This window comes from Poecile atricapillus, chromosome 6, assembly GCF_030490865.1.
Source record: "Poecile atricapillus isolate bPoeAtr1 chromosome 6, bPoeAtr1.hap1, whole genome shotgun sequence".
NCBI classification, from domain to species: domain Eukaryota; kingdom Metazoa; phylum Chordata; class Aves; order Passeriformes; family Paridae; genus Poecile; species Poecile atricapillus.
Window position 1 is genome coordinate 22,863,078 of NC_081254.1, and position 19,167 is coordinate 22,882,244.

A 19,167-nucleotide genomic window follows, 5' to 3' on the forward strand; every position below is an offset into this window, starting at 1 on the left:
GTGTTTCTTAAGACATATGTACCTTGCCATTGTGTTTGTCTGGTAGCTAACTGTTCTTTAGGGAAATGTTAGACAAATAATATTTGATCGTAAACACTGTGTTCCTTAGTTCTTGGTGTTGAAATATGGCAGTAAGCAGAAATGTTTGTATTAAGATTGCAAATTACACATGCTTGATTTTACTTATGTGATTCATATTGGTACTGAAAGAATCATCATGTAGGTTTTACTTGGTCTTTAACAGTTCTTGCAAAATTCCCTCATTTTGTGCTAAAGGAAGATTTAAGGGTGTTTGCTGAATTTTTTTTTTTGTCTAGTGAAATTATTCAGCTTTTATACATGGCAGCCATTCTTCATTACATAGCTAATGTCTGCATCTGATCAGAGAAATTTTTGATTTCTTTTCAGGAATTACTGTTATTGGTTATAGACCTTTAATCTGTAAAGTCTAAAGTTATATTTAATTGTCTAATTTTCTTTCTTTTTGCTAAAAAGCATTATACTTGGCTGAAAACATGTAAATGGATATTTAAAGAGCTCCTGCTTTGCATGCTGTCTCTTGCTTTTGTTCTGTCAAATGCCTAAAATCTCTAACAAATAGACTTCTGACTTCTGAAACAGACTTTTCAGTGGCTTCTATTTGTTGGAGCATTTCTGGTTAGAATTGCTGTCTCCAAAAATCAGGCCAGGAAGTTGCCAGCAGTGTTCCGAAGAGCATGGTATTGAATCAGGGCTTTTTTTTTTTCCCCACTGTCTTTCTTTTGCTTTCCTTTGCAGTATGAATAGTATTTTTCATTCTGCTTTAGTAGTTAAACGAGCATCAAATTCTGGATTTTTAGCATTCACATTTGAATTTTTAATAACACAGGTTTGGTTCATTGCTCTTGATCTCCACCCGCCACTGCCCTTTCTCTTTTCCAGAATCCTTTTTACAGAGACTTACTCTCTGTTCTGGAAATCATTCCACTGTAATTTTTTGTATAACATTCAGAAAACCATTTTGTAGTAATTCTGGTTGAAAAAAGTGTACCTGTATGGCAAAGTGGAATTACTCGGTGCTTGTGTCACCTGGTAATTTTCCCCTGGTAAACAGGTGTTTATCAAGAAAGTTTTCCTGTCAACCACGTTACTAATTTTCAGATGAGTTTTAGCTGTTTTTAATCTTAAATTGCCATGTACCTTAAGAGATTTTGTAAACAATAATTGAATTATTAGAGAGTTCTAAAAAAATCTAGTTTTTTTGTTTCTTTGTTTTATTTTGCTTATTTATGTTTTGTTTTCCCCAAATGCACTCTAGTGAGTACTTGATATTCTTTTATCTTGAGAAATATCCTGCAGGGGTCAGCATTTACCATATTATTTTTACTTTAATCAAAGTACCATTTAAAGGTGGGTGACTTTTATACTGAGACATAAAATATTCTAAGCGAGAAGAATGGTAAGTATACAATATGTAAAATTGCCTAATACTTGAGAAATATGATTGCAGTTAGAATGCTACTCCCTCTTGTTTAGTTTTGGGAGAGATTTTTAAACATCCTACACGCTCCTAATTTGAAATTACCAAGGTAATATGGATTTAATAACCAGAAGTGTTTGCTTTTGTTTCCTCTACTGAGCCATAGCTTTTTCATGCTTAGTATTGTTTAAATCATCTACATATTCCTTGGCGTTGTTTTTTAGTATTATCCTATAGAAGAAGTACTGGCTGCTGAATATTTGCTTGAAGAATTCAGGCCTGACTTAATAGAGATGGTACTGGATAAATTGAGACCAGAAAATGTTCGGTAAGTTAAACTGTGTTTTAACACAAACATAAATTATCAGAAGGCAGGTAAACTAATGAAATACAAAATCTTAGGTGTCTCTTGCAGCTCCAAAGTAAATGTGATTGAAAAATCTTCACTACATTTCTTTGTATGAGAAAGTGTTAGATATATGTTACTTTATTTTCAAAGATGGATATATTTCAAATAATTATTGGATAAAATCAGATAAACTTGAATGATGAACTGAGTTTTCAAATGTTATGAGGTTCTGGTGTTTCTAGGCATATGTAAGCAATGATAGAATAAGGAGTTGCCTATATCAGCAAGAGTAGTTGCCATAGTAATTAATGCCCTTTAAAGAGGGGCCTTTATCTTTGTGTGTGGGTGTGCATCTGTGTGTAATGTGTGTGGGATACTTCAACTGAAGCTTGACTATGTCAAGAGATCATATTTTGAACAAACAATGAAAATCTCCAATTCTCTTTCCTAAAGTATTTAGTACTTCTCTATTTTGAATGTATTTTCATGTTACCCTAACACCTAAGTTCTTGAAAATTTGATACCTCTAACATATAAGCAGTTTTTAGTAATTAACGTAGAGAATGTGTAATTACTTTCTGTAAGAAGCCTAACCAAATTCCACATGAATGCAAACTTTTAACTGGTTTTTAGAATTGCTTACAAGCAATAGGTAAAGCTCAGCTGATGCTGATTTAGTAAAGAAGCTGCAAGTGCTAATGAGATCTGATGTTTATTACAGCTTCACATAGCTTTGAAGTGTAGCTCCTAACACTGCAAGAAAATAGTCAATATTATCTGATTCATAATATAAATTGGGTATTTGTTACTACCCAGAGAACTTCCAAAGCATGTTCTTACTTAAAAATGGAAAAATTGGTATTGGAAATTAATACAAGTACATACATCCATAGATTCTGTAGCTTGTCAGATGCTGTTGGGTGCTACAGACCACTCACCACTTTCCTGTGTTAGTCCTGTTGTTGCCTGTGCCACTGTGCCAGTCTTTTGACATCCTTTCCAGCTGTCAGTACTTCAGCATAAGACAGCCATAATGAACCTAATTCAAAAGTTATTAGTGTGAGAAAGTGTAGAGAATACTGGTAGAGGGAGAAAATTCAAGTCTGTAGAATGTGGCCAGAAGCATGAGAGTAGTGCTGATGGTTTTTAGAAGAATGTGATGTGGTTTTCTAAGTTACTTAGCAAAAATGTTCTTTTGCTGTAGGTAATGTAGGCCCATATCAGCACTTTGCAGTTCTGCATTCCTCTTTGTCCATTGCTGAAATAAAAGGGGGTCAGACAAGAAAAGAGCAAGATGAGCAAGAATCTAATTAGAGATGAAAAAGTCATTCTAAAAAGATACAGAATTTAGGTGTAGCATGCTTAAAACAATAGTAACCAAAGAAGATAACTTACTATGATATGTATCTTCCTATAATAGTTTTGTAGGGTTACATCAGTCTTCTCCCATTTGACAAAGTGATTTCTGGTAAATGGACATTTTGTCCACACTTGGTAATTGTGGATTAATTTAAAATAAAAACTAGATTTTTTTTTTTATGATGAAACAAACCTGGAATCAATATGAACTGAAGTTGAACTTTAGTATATTAAGCAACTAATAATAGTCTGATCCTTCAGATAATGGAGATAGGTGTTTCAGAAGTGGTCATTAGTAACTTCAGTGGGTCTCTGTAATTGTGGGCTTTAAATGTTGTGTGTCTCACCTTGCTTTCTGCTAACTGGTGCTTTTTGGATGCTATATGTTGTGCTTAATCTTCCTTCAGGACTAATTATGTTGTCTCTTCACTTTACCTGACTTAAGAAATAGATGTCATTTAATAGATAAAGAAATGTGTTATTTTAAAATTTTGTATAAAAAAGGTGCTAAATATTGGGAGAAAAAAAGGGCTTTCAGAGCTGGAATAAACCTAGTTTTATGACCTCTTCAGTTAACTGTTGAAGAAATTATATATTGTCCTTGTTGCAGACATTTTAGTAGGGCTTAAAGATAAATAAGCAGGTTACTTCTCTGAAGTTTAAGTGCCCACAGCTACGCTGACAGCTGTCCCACTAAGGCTTAAATATAAATACGTACAAGCTAGAGACTGTCCAGAGACTGATCAAATGCAGTTCTAGCAGCCAAAATCAGCAAAGCAGTGCTGTTCTAAGAGGATGGAATGAGGCCTGCAGGAGGTCTGTAATGATGTAGCAGCAGGCATGCTATGAGTTTGAATGGTATATGGTCAGAGTAATGAGAACTGTATTATTACGTGTGGACTGAGACTGTGTTGGTGCTGTATTTGCCGCAACAACTGTACACTCACTTCTTAGTTCTCTCCGTGTTCAGACTATTTGTATTCTTAAGAAGTGTAACTACAAAAAGAAATGCAAAACATCAGCCCAAATTTAGATTCCCAAGCGTCATGTTGCTTTTTCCTGCTGCTCTAGATGATACATTTTTTTCAGTGTAGACTAAAAAGATACGATTATGTTTCCGTGTAGCTTCTGTAATAATACTGGAAGCTGATGTTTCTTGGATTTAAAAGTATAAGTCAGTTTCAGTGGGAATTAAATTTTTTATTCAGGGCATCAGATGTTTAAAGATCCGAGCTAATCAGACTTTTCTATTTTCGTTTGACTGAAAGAAAGTACTAACTTTTATATAGTACTGTATTCTTTTTAGATCTATTTTAAGCACTTATTCTGTGAAATTAGAAGAAGAAGGAAATGAACTACAATTTTTAAAAATCTTTTACTTAGCTAAGATTCTTCAAAATATAGTATAACATAACGGGGTATAATTTTATAGTACCTTTTATTTTAAACTGTTGGCAGGATACATTATCTTGGGAAGGGGAAACGTTGAATATTGCTAAAAGGGATTTCATGGTACATTACCAAGATTCAAAGAAAGCCATTGTGGATTTTATTTTTAGTGGGCTCTCATGAAAGAATGAGTTAAGATTACAGATGTTAATAAAAAGGTTCCTTTATGTTACTTTGTGTTATTTTTCTTTGCAACTGTGTCTAAATTAATTACCAGTTCAGTAGCCTGCTCCCTTATTTTGTCTTTTCTTGAGCAGTTTTATATGCTAATAAAAAAAAAAAAAAAAACCTGTGCACATCTGCTTTAAATATCTGTATTGTTTGGTTATCCCCCATTTACTGATATGTATGCTCATGTTTACCTTTCTGTTCTCCCTTTTTATAAAAGAATTATTAAGTGCCACATGCTAACTATGCCTGTTGTTTGGCAATTTTTTCCTGTTTTTATTGATTTCTTTTTTCTTTTTGTGTCTTGCATACATTCTGTCTTGAGATGGTTTAGTTGGCATTGATTTGAATTTTTTCTTTTTATTATTGTTTTATTTATAATTTCATTCACCTCTACTAAGGACCTCTGGCATAGCTGTATTGTAGTAACTGCATTCAGTGTCTTTTACAAAAGTAGATTTTTTCAACTATTATTTTCTTAACAAACTTTGAGTTTAAAAAGTACTAAAAAATTCATACTTAGAGATGGTAGGAAGTATGCATGCTCTTCCATTCGACTGACCCATAACAGAAAGTGTTCATATTCTCCTCCCACCCCTGCACACTACTTGTTGCATTTAGTGCCTTAATTTCCCCAAGAGAGAAACTTTTTAAAATGTAAGTATCATTTTACTTGTTCAAACTGTATTGGGTTTTACCAGCCATCCGTGAAGATAAGGGAATAGACTTGGCATGTGTCTCAATCTTAGCTGAAAAATGTAATTTTCCTATCATTTCCAAGGCATTTTTTCCTTTCAACATCTGCAGAATAAATGCTCTTATTAAAATTTAAGAAGATAGTGACTCACCAGATTAAGTAGCTAAAGAACGTTTTCCCTTGGATAGTAAGTGGGCTATTTTCCTCTATTGATAGCAGAAGTGCAGCACTAGTTCTGTCCTAGAGGGAAGAAAATTAAAATGAATACCAAAAATATTGATAGAGAAATTTCTAACTACTGGAATTTCACAGACTCCCAGCAGAGTTATCTCAGTGCCGTTGGTTACCTTCTCACCCTGAAGGTAAACATGCTAGAAATGTTTGTGTTTGTTTTTAATTGCATTGGATCTGAGCAACAATTTTGAAAATCACAAATTGTTCAGTTATTTCCCCCCACAAATCTTTGGTAGCAACTTAGTTTTACTGAACCCTAAGAAATAACTTGTGCTTCTGCAGTGATCAGAGTGCTGCACTTCAGCAGCATCTCTGTGTGTAGTTTCCCCTTCTCTGGTTTCTGAGGGGATTGATAAGTGAGGGGCTTTGAGTAGCATGTGTTGCCTCACATCAGTTTTACTGATGGTTGTGAGAGAGCTTATGAACAAATGTAGGCTTTTGTTATTTATGTCTCAGTCATGTTGTGTTATGCATTTGAATGAGATAAAAGTAATTTCTTCCATTGTTTGACAATGTCATAATTTGGAAGATAACGTTTAAATTAGGTCCAAAAAAAAAAAAAATCAATCCTTTATAAAAATAAATTTGCTTTGATGGATTTGTTACTAATGTCACAAATACTGACGACATTTTCTAAGTCTATTACTTTTTGACCTTTAGAACCTAGAGTTTTGTTATGTAAATCTGGAGTATAATAGTTGATAATCTTTTGTGGAAGTACATTCATTTAAAGCATACGTTCTCTTCCCAGCTAACACTGTCCTGTGGATTTCTCACAGCTTCAATTTAGATTTCAGGAGAGTGAAAAACAGTATTTAGTAAATACGTATCACATTATAGAAACTGAGGTTGTTTCTGAAATTGGGGACCACAGTAATTTGCATGTACAAGAATGTATATACAGAAGTAAATAGCATTTATAATTTGTTGTGTTCCATATCCATGAATGGTTCAAGCTTAAATATACTTTAAGCAGGTCCTAGTGAAGATTGCCTGATAGCCTGTCTTGCTTTCCCAGTGCATTTCCACACTGTCTTAAAACATATGGATGTTCGTAGTGCTATACAGCACAACAGAGAAATGGAAAGCAAAAGTAATGTTACATAATTGGTGACTTTAGAGATGGATATTGAAGTATATTGAAATGCCTGCATGGCATAGTATTTCTACCTGCTGTGCTTCTCTTCCCCTCTTTTTGTGTCCTGATCTTCACTCGTTTTGATCTTAAGTTGTAATTCTTGGGCAGACAAAATGCCTTTTGATTTGTATCTGTTGTTGTGGGTATGTTTCTGACAGCTCAAAATGTCAGTAATCATTCCAGTAGTGATTTGGGATAAAGGGAAGGCAGGAGAATCTCTTGAAGCAGAACTGCTTGAAGAATTACAATGTTGATATCCAGAGTTTTGTTTTCTATACAGTGAGTGGACAGTTATTTTTAGCTCTTGAATTTTAGTATGTTCCTGCAGGAAATGTTTGGGTGCTCGGATTGTCACTACTGTTTGAGCATCAGTAAGTTGGAGAACAGTAGGAGGAGGAGATGTTGAATAACAGACATATTCTAACAGTCTATTCTAGCATAAAACATCTTTGTCTTGCTGCTCTAACCATATGATTATTGGAATTTTATTAGGGTAATTTTTTCACTTATGACTCTTAGTTCTTTTTCTTCTTCTTCTCATTTATTTACTGCACAAAAAGACCTGGCAGGTTGCTCTGAAATTCTAAGAGATTATATCTAAAGAGATTTTAAGAGACTTTAAAAGAATTTTAATGCTTTCTAAGTCTCTTAGCAACTTTGTACCTGTGTTGTGGTTTAATCACAGCCAGTGGCCAAGCCCTACACAGCCACTCGTTCACCTGCCTACCAGTGGGATCAGGAAGAGAATCACAAGGACAAAAGCTGGAAAACTCACGGGTTGAGTGACATACAGACAGTTTAATAGGAAAAACAAAAGCAAAAAGAAAAAGCAAAACAAGGTATCAATTTGCTGCTCCTAAGGGCAGGCAGGTGTTCAACCATGTCCAGGCAAGCAGGTAATTGTGCTACCTTTTTTGACCATTTCAAATTTCTTAGAAACATCCATTTACTCTTGAAGCTAGCTATTCGATTGAATAGTCTTTTGTGTTGTGCGTTGTTCAATGCAATTAAGGGAATTTTCTTGATATCTGTCATGTATGGTACTGGTATGTTTTTAATCTTTTTTAGTCTGGATTTCCTCTTTTTTGGGTGTGTTCTTTAATTCATGCAGTGCCTGGATGATGCTCTTGGTCACATGGTTTAGTTTTAGGTAGTCCTGCAAGAAGCAGGGAGTTGAATGTGAGATAATCTTTGTAAGTCCCTTTCAGCTTGAGGTTATCTACAATTCTATGATACTAGGACTGGAATAAAATTTCTATAATCAATATTTTCACATATTTGGATGTTCATATAGGTGGTACATAAAATGTAATTGCTTCATCAGTTTTCTAGACGACTGCAGAAACTGTTTTCTGTAACAACAATGGAGTCTTAAAAATAGAAATTGCATGCAGCACTACTGGTGTGTAACCAAAGCTTGTAACACTTTAGAAAAACCGTGACATTAAATAATTGTGGTAACCTGATTTCATGGTTAACCTTAGCATGTAGTTCAGCGTACTTCTACATGCTCTTGTACCCTGTAATTGTCTATGGACTGTTTGCAGAAATAAAGGTATCCTGGTGATGGAGCAGAAACAGTGCTTGGAATAATGTCTCAGTCTTTCTCAGACACGTTCATGCCTAAGTGCTTTGTCTCTTTGTTTTCAGAGTTGCAATAGTTTCCAAGTCTTTTGAAGGAAAAACTGATCGAACAGAGGAGTGGTATGGAACACAATACAAGCAAGAAGCAATTTCTGATGAAGTTATTAAGGCATGTTAAAATTTTTAACGTTCTAACATCTGCAAATAAAGTCAGTGATAAATTCTAAGTCTAATTTTCCATATAGTTGAAGGGGGAACTTAAATCCACTGCTCTTCATAGCATGAAAATTATACAATGAGTCTGTTTAATGTTGAAGGAAGTAAGAATGTTATATTAGTCTTTAGATTTCAAATATTAATTATATAGGATGGATATATTTTAATGGTTATAAACCATGTTGAGACTACATGTTACACTGTTTTTTCTGTAGAAGATCCCTAATATGCAGTGGCTACCTAAAAATGTAAGCCTTAAATTTTAAAAACTTAAAACTCTCTATTACGTGTTAATTAACTGATCAGTACTTAAAGAAGGAATTTTTAAAAACTCTCATATGTAATTGTTTCTGAAGTTGATTTTTGCGACATAGAAAGCAAATATGTTTAGCCAGTTAAATGAGATTGTGAAAACCAAAACTCAAAAAAGTAAGTGGGAAAATCCTGTTGAAATTTGTTGTTGTTCTAATCTTCTAAGAAGAGATGGCTGTAAAATTTACCTTAGGGCTGAATTTGACCTTCTGAGTGTGCTCTGAACAGACATTGCATAGGAACACTTCCTTTAGCTCAATTGACCATGTCTATGTTCTTGATTAAAATTCTTGGTTAAGTGTTTAGTTTAATATCTTCATTTGCAGTTCATGGTAGCAGAAAATATAAGATTTAAACCCACCTTTCTCTCTCTCTACTGTAAACTTTTCAAAGTTTTTTATCTGTCTTCTATAATTTTCTTCATTTTCTATCTGTCTTATCATCCTTCTTCTAAGAGCAATTCATCCTGCTGATAGCCTACTCCAACTTGTTTTCCCATCTATTTCTCTCTTGCCCTGTTACCTTAATAATATTTATACATAATGTAGTTGAATGCATTTTAAAATCTTTTGTTTCAGCGTAAAATAAATTAGCCCATATATGCTTTAATTAAGCAGAAATTGGCATAGCTTCATTGTTTCTGCTCTTGATCTAGAAATGGCAAAATGCTGACCTGAATGGGAAATTCAAGCTTCCAATGAAGAACGAGTTTATTCCTACAAACTTTGAGATTTTACCATTGGAAAAAGATGCAACACAGTACCCTGCCCTAATCAAGGTAAACTGTCACTATTTGTCCTGTTTGCTGCCTAACCTTCTGGGAAATTAGGGTTGAATTCCTCTGTTTTTAAAAATACAGGTCATCTCATATTCCAAAGTACAGTAAACAAAAAGTACAAAACTTCAGTATTTTGCTACAAAGGCAGTAGAAAGTTCATTCTTGCTGAACTTTGGATTATGACAATTTGTGTTCCTAGGAAAATGAATCTAGATACAGCTTGAACTCTTTTTGCCCTTTTGAAAGTGTGTCAACAATGGATAAAAATAGCAATAGAGCTGTTTTCAGCTGAAGGGTGACTGCCACTCTCATGTTTTTTTGACCACTGTTGAGTAAGTCAAGGGTGTAGGCAGGGCTATTGTTTTGTAACTGTGTATAGAAAACACCTGTGATTGCATGGAAAAAGTGAGAGAAGTGTCATTTAGTGATCTCAGAATATAGTGAATGTATACTTAATATATTGAATATATCTATATTTAGTATATATGTTGAATATAGCAATTCAAGCAGTATGAATTTAAGGGGATAATTCTAAGCAGCGATTTGAAGTGGTGGAAAGACTTTTTTAAAGTAGTGGCATATATTGCACTTAAAAGTCACATAACAAAACTTCTTCTCTTGACACAGGACACTGCTATGAGCAAACTATGGTTCAAGCAAGATGACAAATTTTTTTTGCCAAAAGCTTGTCTCAACTTTGAATTTTTCAGGTATGCAATGTTAAATATATCACATAAAGTTGTCTCCAAAAGTTGCTTGTTTATTGGGAATCTGCATTTGTGTGGCAAACACTTTCTTGCATGTATTGGCACTTTAGAATCTTTGTCTTTACTTTGAATATGTAATAAGGCTTATATGCAGGAAGGCCCAGTAAAAAATATGCAGTAATTGAGTAGCAAGAAATTCAATGTGTTCTTTCTATATTAAAAGGAAAAGTTTACTTAAAAATACTCTAAAAAATTTCCTTTCATATTTTATTTGCTATGCCTGGAATACACCTGCCAGTAGAACCCACTACATATTGCAATATCCATCTTTAAAAATAATTGTGTCCTTTAAAGTTAATTACTAAATCACAGCTCTTTTAAGATGTGTTTTCTTTATGAAATGCTATTCTGATAATAGTTTTAGGCTCAAATTCTTTTTTCACTTGCATAATGCAAATCAGTTTAAAAAGTGCTTAAAATTTTGGAGTTTTACTTTACTGACACCCGTAACTGTACCTTTTTTTTTTTTAGAAGAGCATTGTCTAGATTATCAATGCATGTTTGATTCTGACCTCAAGATGTATGATAAAATGATGTAATGTTAATTCTGGTCTTGCATGACTTTCATCATAGGAAGATAATCTTTCTTTTTTAAGTGAGCATGAAGTGATGGACCTTCTTAATGTTTATTTCAAGTAATAAATTTCTGACTTTTGAATTAAAAAAAATACTGCTATTTTTAAAGTGCAGCTGTTTCTGTGCTGAACTACTGAAAGCTAGAAAAAATTCAGGGACTCTCCTTTTACCTAATGAAGTTACTTGGTAATACTGCTGCAAGAGCCATTGTGGTGGCTCTTGTAGATGCACTGTTGAATTCTTGTTTTGAGAGACCACTTGAAATTTTTCTTGCAGGATATTATACAGGAGTTTTTTTTCAGTATGTATCATGTCTTGATACTGGTTTTGATACTAGGTGGGGAAAATATGTTGCCTGGGCATTTTCTGTTCTTGCTTTTTGAAACCACAGGCTAGATGTTACAACTGTTTCAACTTTGATGTGTCAGGAAATGGAGGATCAAAGTGGGAACTCCCTATCTCTTATTCAGAGAACAACAATTGTAGTGCTTTCCCTTTTTTTTCATCTTGGTGGCTTTCCCTTGTACTATGTTTGGCCAAAATCCAAAATAGGATTTCACTGATGGACACTGAGTTCACAGTTGCGGTGGTTTTTAAAATCAATTCAGGTGAACTATAAGTGGTTCAGTCTCTAACAGTTTGTGAGTGAATAAAAGATAATAATTGGTTTTATGTAGACGTCCTGGTTTAGGGCAAATTTTGGGAGGAAACTTCTGAAGTGGTCCCTCCAGAAGCAAATTCAAGCAGCCTTTCCCCCACCAGTTTGGGAGACATAAATTTCCTTTGAGAAAAGTGGAAAAAGCTGTTTATTTGACAAGCAAAGTACTCACAAACATGAAAAAATGAATAATATTAAATAACGAAATCTCATGTTGTTCTGGAGAGATGGCAAATTCAGAAAGTCCTCCTGCAGTCAGAGTCCTTTTCATGGGTGTGTCCTCAGCTTTCTGTCAGTCTCTCCAGGGCTCCGGTCCGGTGTCCCGGCCGCAGTGCAGTTTGGAGGCCCCCAGACAATAGTCCTGGTGTTCCTGGACTGAACAATAGCTGAGCAGTTCCAAAAACCTTCTGGCCTCAGTTAACTGAAAAAAAACTAACTAAAAGAAAAGGAGAGCTCTCTGCCGCTGTCAGTGCTGCAGACAGCACAGTCTGTGAGAAGGAATGCCAGGCAGCAAGTGCAGTTTCTACAGACAAACTGCATGCTGCTTCTTCCCCTGCTTCACTCTCAGAACCAGTCTTTAAGGTGCAGAGCTTAATATCCAGCTTGAACAGAACAGGCCATTGGGGATACAGGCATCATAAAGTGACCGTAGGACAGTAGAGCACACAAAGGTATAAGTGTCTGCAATACATACAATGTCAGAATCACTTGTGCTGGAAGTGACCTTTAAAGGTCTAGTCCAGCCCTCCTGCAAGAAGCAGGGATATCTTATCTAGATCTGTGGAAATGGCATTTCTCAGTTAGATTTGTGCTTTCATCTCAGAGAGCCCTTATAAAAAGCCAGAAGTATTTGAGCTTTGCTGACCACTGTAATGGAATGATCTGCCTCTTTCCTCCTAGGAACAGTTCCATGTGAGAGCTGGCTTTTTTCTTAGGGTTGGGAGCAAGCTTTTCTTTTTACTTAAAAATGAGATGGTAATTGTATGTGAGCAGGAGCAAGGAGATTTTGACAATATTGGCTGCATCACCTTTAAAAGATGTTGTAAGCAGGTTTGTCTAGTTTTGATACTTAAGGTGCTTGGAGAATTTGTCTGTTTGATCATGCTGATGGTCATTGGAGGAAATCTTGAAATATAGTGTTTATTCATGAGACTTGATGGAATCATTCATATCTCATGGGACCTAGTGAATTGGTGAATAAAGCCATCTTATGACGGGGGTGTTCATAAAAAGTCTGAGCCTCTCTAGGTTTTATATCAGAGTATGAAGCCTGCACTGCCTTGTAGGGGATTAGAAGTTTGTTCACATGACAGACTGCTTCAGTGTGATAAAAAAAACTAGGAGGATTTCTTCTGCCTGCAGCCCTGATCAACATGAAGCATAGAAATAATTCTGGTCCAGATTCTAACAGCAGCAATTGCTGCGTAGATAAATTAAGAGGAAGTTGATGAGATCTTCCTTAAATATACAAATCACACAGGAACAATATGTGTATGAATCTCTTGAAATCACCTTGTTCCAAAACTGAAAATCCTTACAGGCATCCTTGTGTTAAAGAAACATCACAGTAAAAATATGTGACTCGTTGCCCAGCCTAAAAGAGGATGATAAGCTTTTGCATTTGTATAAATTGTGATTTAAGAGCTCAAAAAGTATCCTTTTTTAAAAGGAAATAAAACAACCATGTAATGTGGTGATGCTTTGAAAATTCTTTAAAGGTAGTTAGCAACTCAAGACTTCAGTGTCTATTCCAGCTGGGTCACAGATGTTTGAAAGGGGTGGAAAAACACATTACAATTTTTTTAAAATGCACCATTTGTGATTGAGTTGTTCTACTTCTTTGAGTCTGGTTAAAAAAAACAAACAACTGGTAAACTAGAAATAAGCATTTGTTTAGAAAACTGTCAATAAGAGGAAGCAACTCCCAGAACACTTTTGTAATATTTCTGTTACTTTACACTTAAGGATTAATGATCTAGTAGTTGTGATTTTTTTCGAAACTCCCAGTTGGCCTTTTCCAGCTAAGTGAGAGTACAGAATTTAAAACTGATACAGCCATAGTAATCACTCAAACTGATTAAGTCTGTATTCTAGTATCAAAGTGGGAAAGAATATAATGAGTCTGGAGGAAGGTTTATAGGATTGACCTACATCTGGCTTTGAATTTGGTTCTAATTAAAAAATTCAATAGTAATTGGATTTATATCATTTGGCATGTTGAAATAACTCAATTTAGGGAAATTCTCGTGGCAGGGAGAAATGCAAATACCATTTATTTTGTCTTTTTTACTGACCTGTTTGTTTAATCAGGGCTAAGATTTCAGACTGTAGCAGGCTCTGCTTCTCAAACATATATATATTTGAAATTATTAATTTAGTTTATTAAAACATCTTCGTGTGTATCCCTTTCTTAATCTAAAAGGAAGGAGAAGTTAAAAGCTATAAGAAACCTTCTTAAAAATATCTTTGCAATGTGTTTCAGTTATCAGTTTGTGTGTTGTGGTCATGTTTTACTACATTAATGTTGATACACACAGTGAAATACCCTGCAGTGTAGGTGTAAACATATGTAATAGCCTGAACATCTGACTGCTTCAGGAAAAAGTCAGGTTTGAATTGTAAGCCAGATCCTGACAGCAAATGCTTCAGATACTGCTGATCATTTCTGTGAAATTGGTAATGAGTTTACATGCGCTTCAGAGTTTTTAGTAATACATATAGTACGAATAACTTGCCTTTTGAAATCTTTAAAGCAGAAAGGTATTTAACAATTAGCATGGTTGGAACATGGCTTGAGTCTTTGAGTTGCATTTCTCTTCTTGAAAAATTTGCAATGGTGTTGTGTGTGAACGTGTGCTCCTAATGCAACAGTAGGTTTTGGAGAGTTGTTGCCTTTACAAAAATAACTGGATAAAATAACACAAAAAATTACAGTAGTAAGAAAATGGATATGCCAGACTTCTCTCCTGACCTGACCGTGGCATGTACTGCATTTTGTCATACTACAAATTGTTGCTCTCCTGATTTTTGTAATAGAAACTGGTAAAGTGTGAGTATTAATTAATTTAATGTTCAGTACATGGACTTTCATTTTGGTTTATTAAATTATGTTGATATATATAGTTTCTTTCGCTCCTGGTGAATTCTGACTATGCAGCCAAGTAAATAAAGCATGTCTTGATTTATGAGCACGAATAGAATATCTCTGGGATCTTGAGTATATTTAGTCATTATGCCATATGCAAGCTAAGTAAGTCTTTTCAGATGTGTTCATATTTGGCTTTGAAATAGGAGTCCTTCAGAATGGGATCCATAAAAACACAGAAAATACTGTTTCCTTCAGATCAAACTTGAAAGGCCAAAAGAAACAGAGAAACAATTTTAAACTGCATATTTTACTTTCAACATTTTCTTCCAGCCCATTTGCTTACGTGGATCCCTTGCATTGTAACATGGCCTATTTGTACCTTGAACTACTCAAAGACTCCCTCAACGAGTATGCATATGCAGCAGAACTAGCTGGCTTGAACTATGATCTCCAAAATACCATCTATGGGATGTATGTAAGTACCCAAATCAAGCAAAAGCTTAGAGCCTTAAAACTACTTCCACTCATCAACATTTTTATATTGATTTGATGGAAGGACTTTTAAATAAAAAATAAAGGCTGTTAGTCCTTTTGATCTTGGTTATTACCGATCCTTTCTTTGATTTGAATTTTAAGTTGAATTTTGTTTAAAGTCTTCAACAGTCTTTTAGTTCACATCAAGCAAATTTTCTTCTTTATTTTTATATAATTCATGAAATTAATTAGTTTGTAAGATTTTTTCCTCCATTAAAAAACCGCAACCCTAATCCAAGCTTACATATTTATTGGTCAGATACCTACTAAAAGCTTTCTGACTGATGGGGTAAAAGATCCCCTTTTCATGCTATTAAATAAATAGTATACTTCTGCTTTCCTGTTCAAGAACTACTGATCATGAGGCTGCATATACATACTCTTCAGTCATGTTTCTTCATCCATTACCTTGTCACTGCCTGAGGTATCAAAGCATTTCTTTTGTTTTTCTTTTTGTTAGTCGCTACATTTATGCTGATCCTCTCCATTGCAACATGACATACCTGTTTATCAGGTTATTGAAGGATGATTTAAAAGAGTATACATATGCAGCACGCCTCTCAGGTTTGGTCTATGGCATTGCATCAGGAATGAATGCAATACTTGTAAGTAAGAAAAGAACACAGGAGGAAATGAAACAGCTTGGGAGTTGTTGAGCTTGGAGAAAACATTTGACTTCTGCATTTCTAAATGAGATGGTTAATGTTTTTTTCCTTTGCATATATCTCATGAATTAAAGGCAATGCAAGACTGTATTTTAATCAGTACTGAGTGACCTGTTTAAGAGTGCAGTGTCTTGTGAACTTGTGTGTAGTGCAATTGTTGCATTCTGGTTCACATTTTTACTTGCTTGCATGATAATCTGGAAAGTACTATTGCTGGTTTCTGTATAAAAAGATTAACTTTTCTGTTGAATGAATCCTCAACTTTACAGATTTTGTTATAATTCTCTAATTCTGCTGTAGTGAGCTGTGGAGATGGATTGTGCATGTGTTCATTAGAATGCAATGCTGGATATTTATGGCTTTTTCTTTTGTTTTTATCACATATTTTGTAATCTGCTACAAAGGGCTGACAATACTTGATAAATACTGGTATTATGATAAATGCTTATTTCTTATTCAGCTTCTCCTATGAGATTTATGACAGGAGATTTTAGTAGTCTCTCTTGAAGTTTGGTTAAAAGCTTTTGTTAACCACCCTTATATGACAGAGTGTGTTTTGAAATTTCCTCCAGAAGTGCTATTTTCCAAAGCATTTTAGTAGAAGAATGTACTGTATATTGTCTCTACATTTTCTATATGAGAGAGTGCTGCATTTTTTTTTTTTTTCAATCCAACACAAATCTAATTTCCTGGCTGCATTCACGTGAATTACTGTGCAAACACCGTTATCCTCAGTTTCAAAGCTTGCTGATGTTTCTATGATCAGGGTTAATTCCTTTAAAAAAAAAAAAGTGTGTAATTTTCTTCATTTTTAGTCACAGTTATTTTAAATATTATTTGAGAACTTGTAATATTATTTTTCATATTGTGAGAAGCTTTATAATTAATAAGTGTGACTTACTAATGACTATATTGGTGCTTTGAGCAAGGGCAGATGCTACTCTGAGAAGTCACCCTTGGTGGTTGTTGAACACTTTGGGTTCCTATGCTAATTTAGGATACCAGCCTTTGTCATAAATCCATTTATGATAACTTTTTCTTCAAATTCATTGTTCAGCTATGTTTCAGCAACTACAGAACAAAAAAATTCTTCCTACTGAAAAGCAGAAATTCTATATGTTGGTTTGTGTTCTAAAGTTTAGTTTTACTCCTAATTAAACTGCACAAATCCAATCAAATTCCTGGTTCAAGATACCAAATTTTGAAGTTTTTCCCTGCAAAAAAAAAAGACTTTTTAATGCCGTTCTTTGCCAGAGAAATTTTCTGTAGCTTGATGAAGTCATACAGTAATTTCTAAGTTTTATGTTATTTTTTAAATGAGCATTTCATTTATACTCTCAAAAGTATGTATGATCTGATAAGATATCATTACAATTCCAGGATGACTACCTTGATATTTCACCTCAGTAGCATCCTGATTATAAAGTATGCTGCTGTTTATAGTACCCTTTTTTTATGGTATTGCTTACTTCCACTTAAATATTCTTTGATCAACAACATAGATGTGAACCAAAGATAAAAGTAAATTGGAGAGAGTATTTTAGAAGGTTGTGAATCCAGACTTGATTACTAAAGTGAGAAACCTAGATTAAAACAATTTCAGTACTCCAAGACTCACTACTGTAATTACTAGAAATCTGTATTCTGAGTACAGTTTGCTTACACCAACATGAAATTACATTAATTGTGTTCATTTAGAACTCCTGTGCAAATACACAATACTATCCCTGTCAGTTAGTTACCTTTTGATGGGTAAAGGAATTTAACTTAAGAACGATTAAATGTTCTGAAACGGTGAATTTAGCGTAAGTATTGAAAAGTGCATTGCTCATTGAATTGTACAAGACTTGGTAATGGTTTTATTCTTTTATCTTCCACATTTAAAGCAACTTATGCACTTTTTCCATAGCTCTCCGTAAAAGGTTATAATGACAAGCAACATATATTGCTCAAGAAGATCATTGAGAAAATGGCTACTTTTGAGATCGATGAAAAGCGATTTGAAATTATCAAGGAAGCGGTAAGCTGCATGAGAAATTCACATTTTGGAGTAATTGAAACTTGAATTCATTGACCTGATAGATCTGAGGGCTGACTATCCATGGAAATACAGTGAAATTCTGCATTAGTGGCACTTCAGATGCTTTTTTCTTTTTTGTGGCTGTGAGTTTCTCGGAGTTGTGTATATAACATTCTTTGGTTAAAAGTAACTGGTCCTGAAATCTTTTTAGTCAGTCTTTCTTATGCTGTATCAAGGAAGCACAGCTTGCTTTGGTAGGAGTAGAAATCTAAGTAGGGGGATGGAGGGGAATATCTTAACTTTATATCCTGTTTTGCAATTTGGAAAGGCTTCAGTAGGACCTAGCCATAAGTGGGAATAAGTGGGAAATGCATGAAGGGGGGAAAGGAAGTGTTGAAAAAGTTTGCGACATTTCTTTTCCCCAGATCTGTCTTGACTTCTGGGCTGTGACCCTTTGGTGCAAAGGTAACCACCTGGTTTAGTACATGCTGAATTCTAGAAGTTATATCAGCTGGAGACTGCAGTTTTCTCCCCATGTCTATGCCAAACAGATAAGGGAGATCCCAACTTCTGGCTTCTGTTTGAAGCAGACAGAAGGATACATCCTCAGCAACCTGAGCCTTGCTGTTGGTCAGTCATGTGCCCTGAAATGAGTTACTTTTTTCCTGCACTGGAAGTGCTTCCAGCTTGCCAAAACTATTAGTTTGCACTTTCCAGTTTCTCTGGTAGAGGAAAAAGGTTTTGCTTATTTTGTAAAAGGGCAGCTGGACTAGAAAGGAGTCTTTTTTGAAGAAGCTCTTTGATTCTTCTCTCATACCTCCTTTATCCATGCAAAACATGCAGAGAGTTTTCCAGATGCTCCAGATTTTGTCTCACCAAGTCAGCCAAAGGAGGTGACAGGGAGAAAAATATATTTTCTATTAGCAGTGTTCCCTCATCCCTGGTTAGTCATCATAGAATGCAGATTTCCTGTGTAGAGCAATTTGATCCAAATTCTTGTTTAAGTTCAATAATTTCTGTTCTAGGCATTAATTTTATGGACAAGTTTGATTTCATGCACATTTCACCATCTTAACGGTTTCTGCTTAATCCAAGGCTCAGAAGCCCACATTATTA

General features: G+C 34.7%; 1 protein-coding gene across 3 annotated transcripts in view; it reads left to right on the top strand.

Annotated features, from left to right (window-relative positions):
* IDE (insulin degrading enzyme) overlaps positions 1–19,167 on the top strand; it is a 54,640-nt gene that overhangs the window by 18,815 nt on the left and 16,658 nt on the right. For 2 of the 3 annotated variants that reach the window (XM_058842137.1, XM_058842135.1), the window contains exons 11-16: positions 1,684–1,787; positions 8,504–8,606; positions 9,621–9,743; positions 10,371–10,453; positions 15,163–15,307; positions 17,941–18,051. In XM_058842137.1, coding sequence (XP_058698120.1) covers positions 1,684–1,787; positions 8,504–8,606; positions 9,621–9,743; positions 10,371–10,453; positions 15,163–15,307; positions 17,941–18,051 — 669 coding nt within the window. Of the gene's footprint in view, positions 1–1,683; positions 1,788–8,503; positions 8,607–9,620; positions 9,744–10,370; positions 10,454–15,162; positions 15,308–15,826; positions 15,972–17,940; positions 18,052–19,167 lie in introns of all 3 variants that reach the window. The other variant, XM_058842136.1, reaches the window with a different exon arrangement.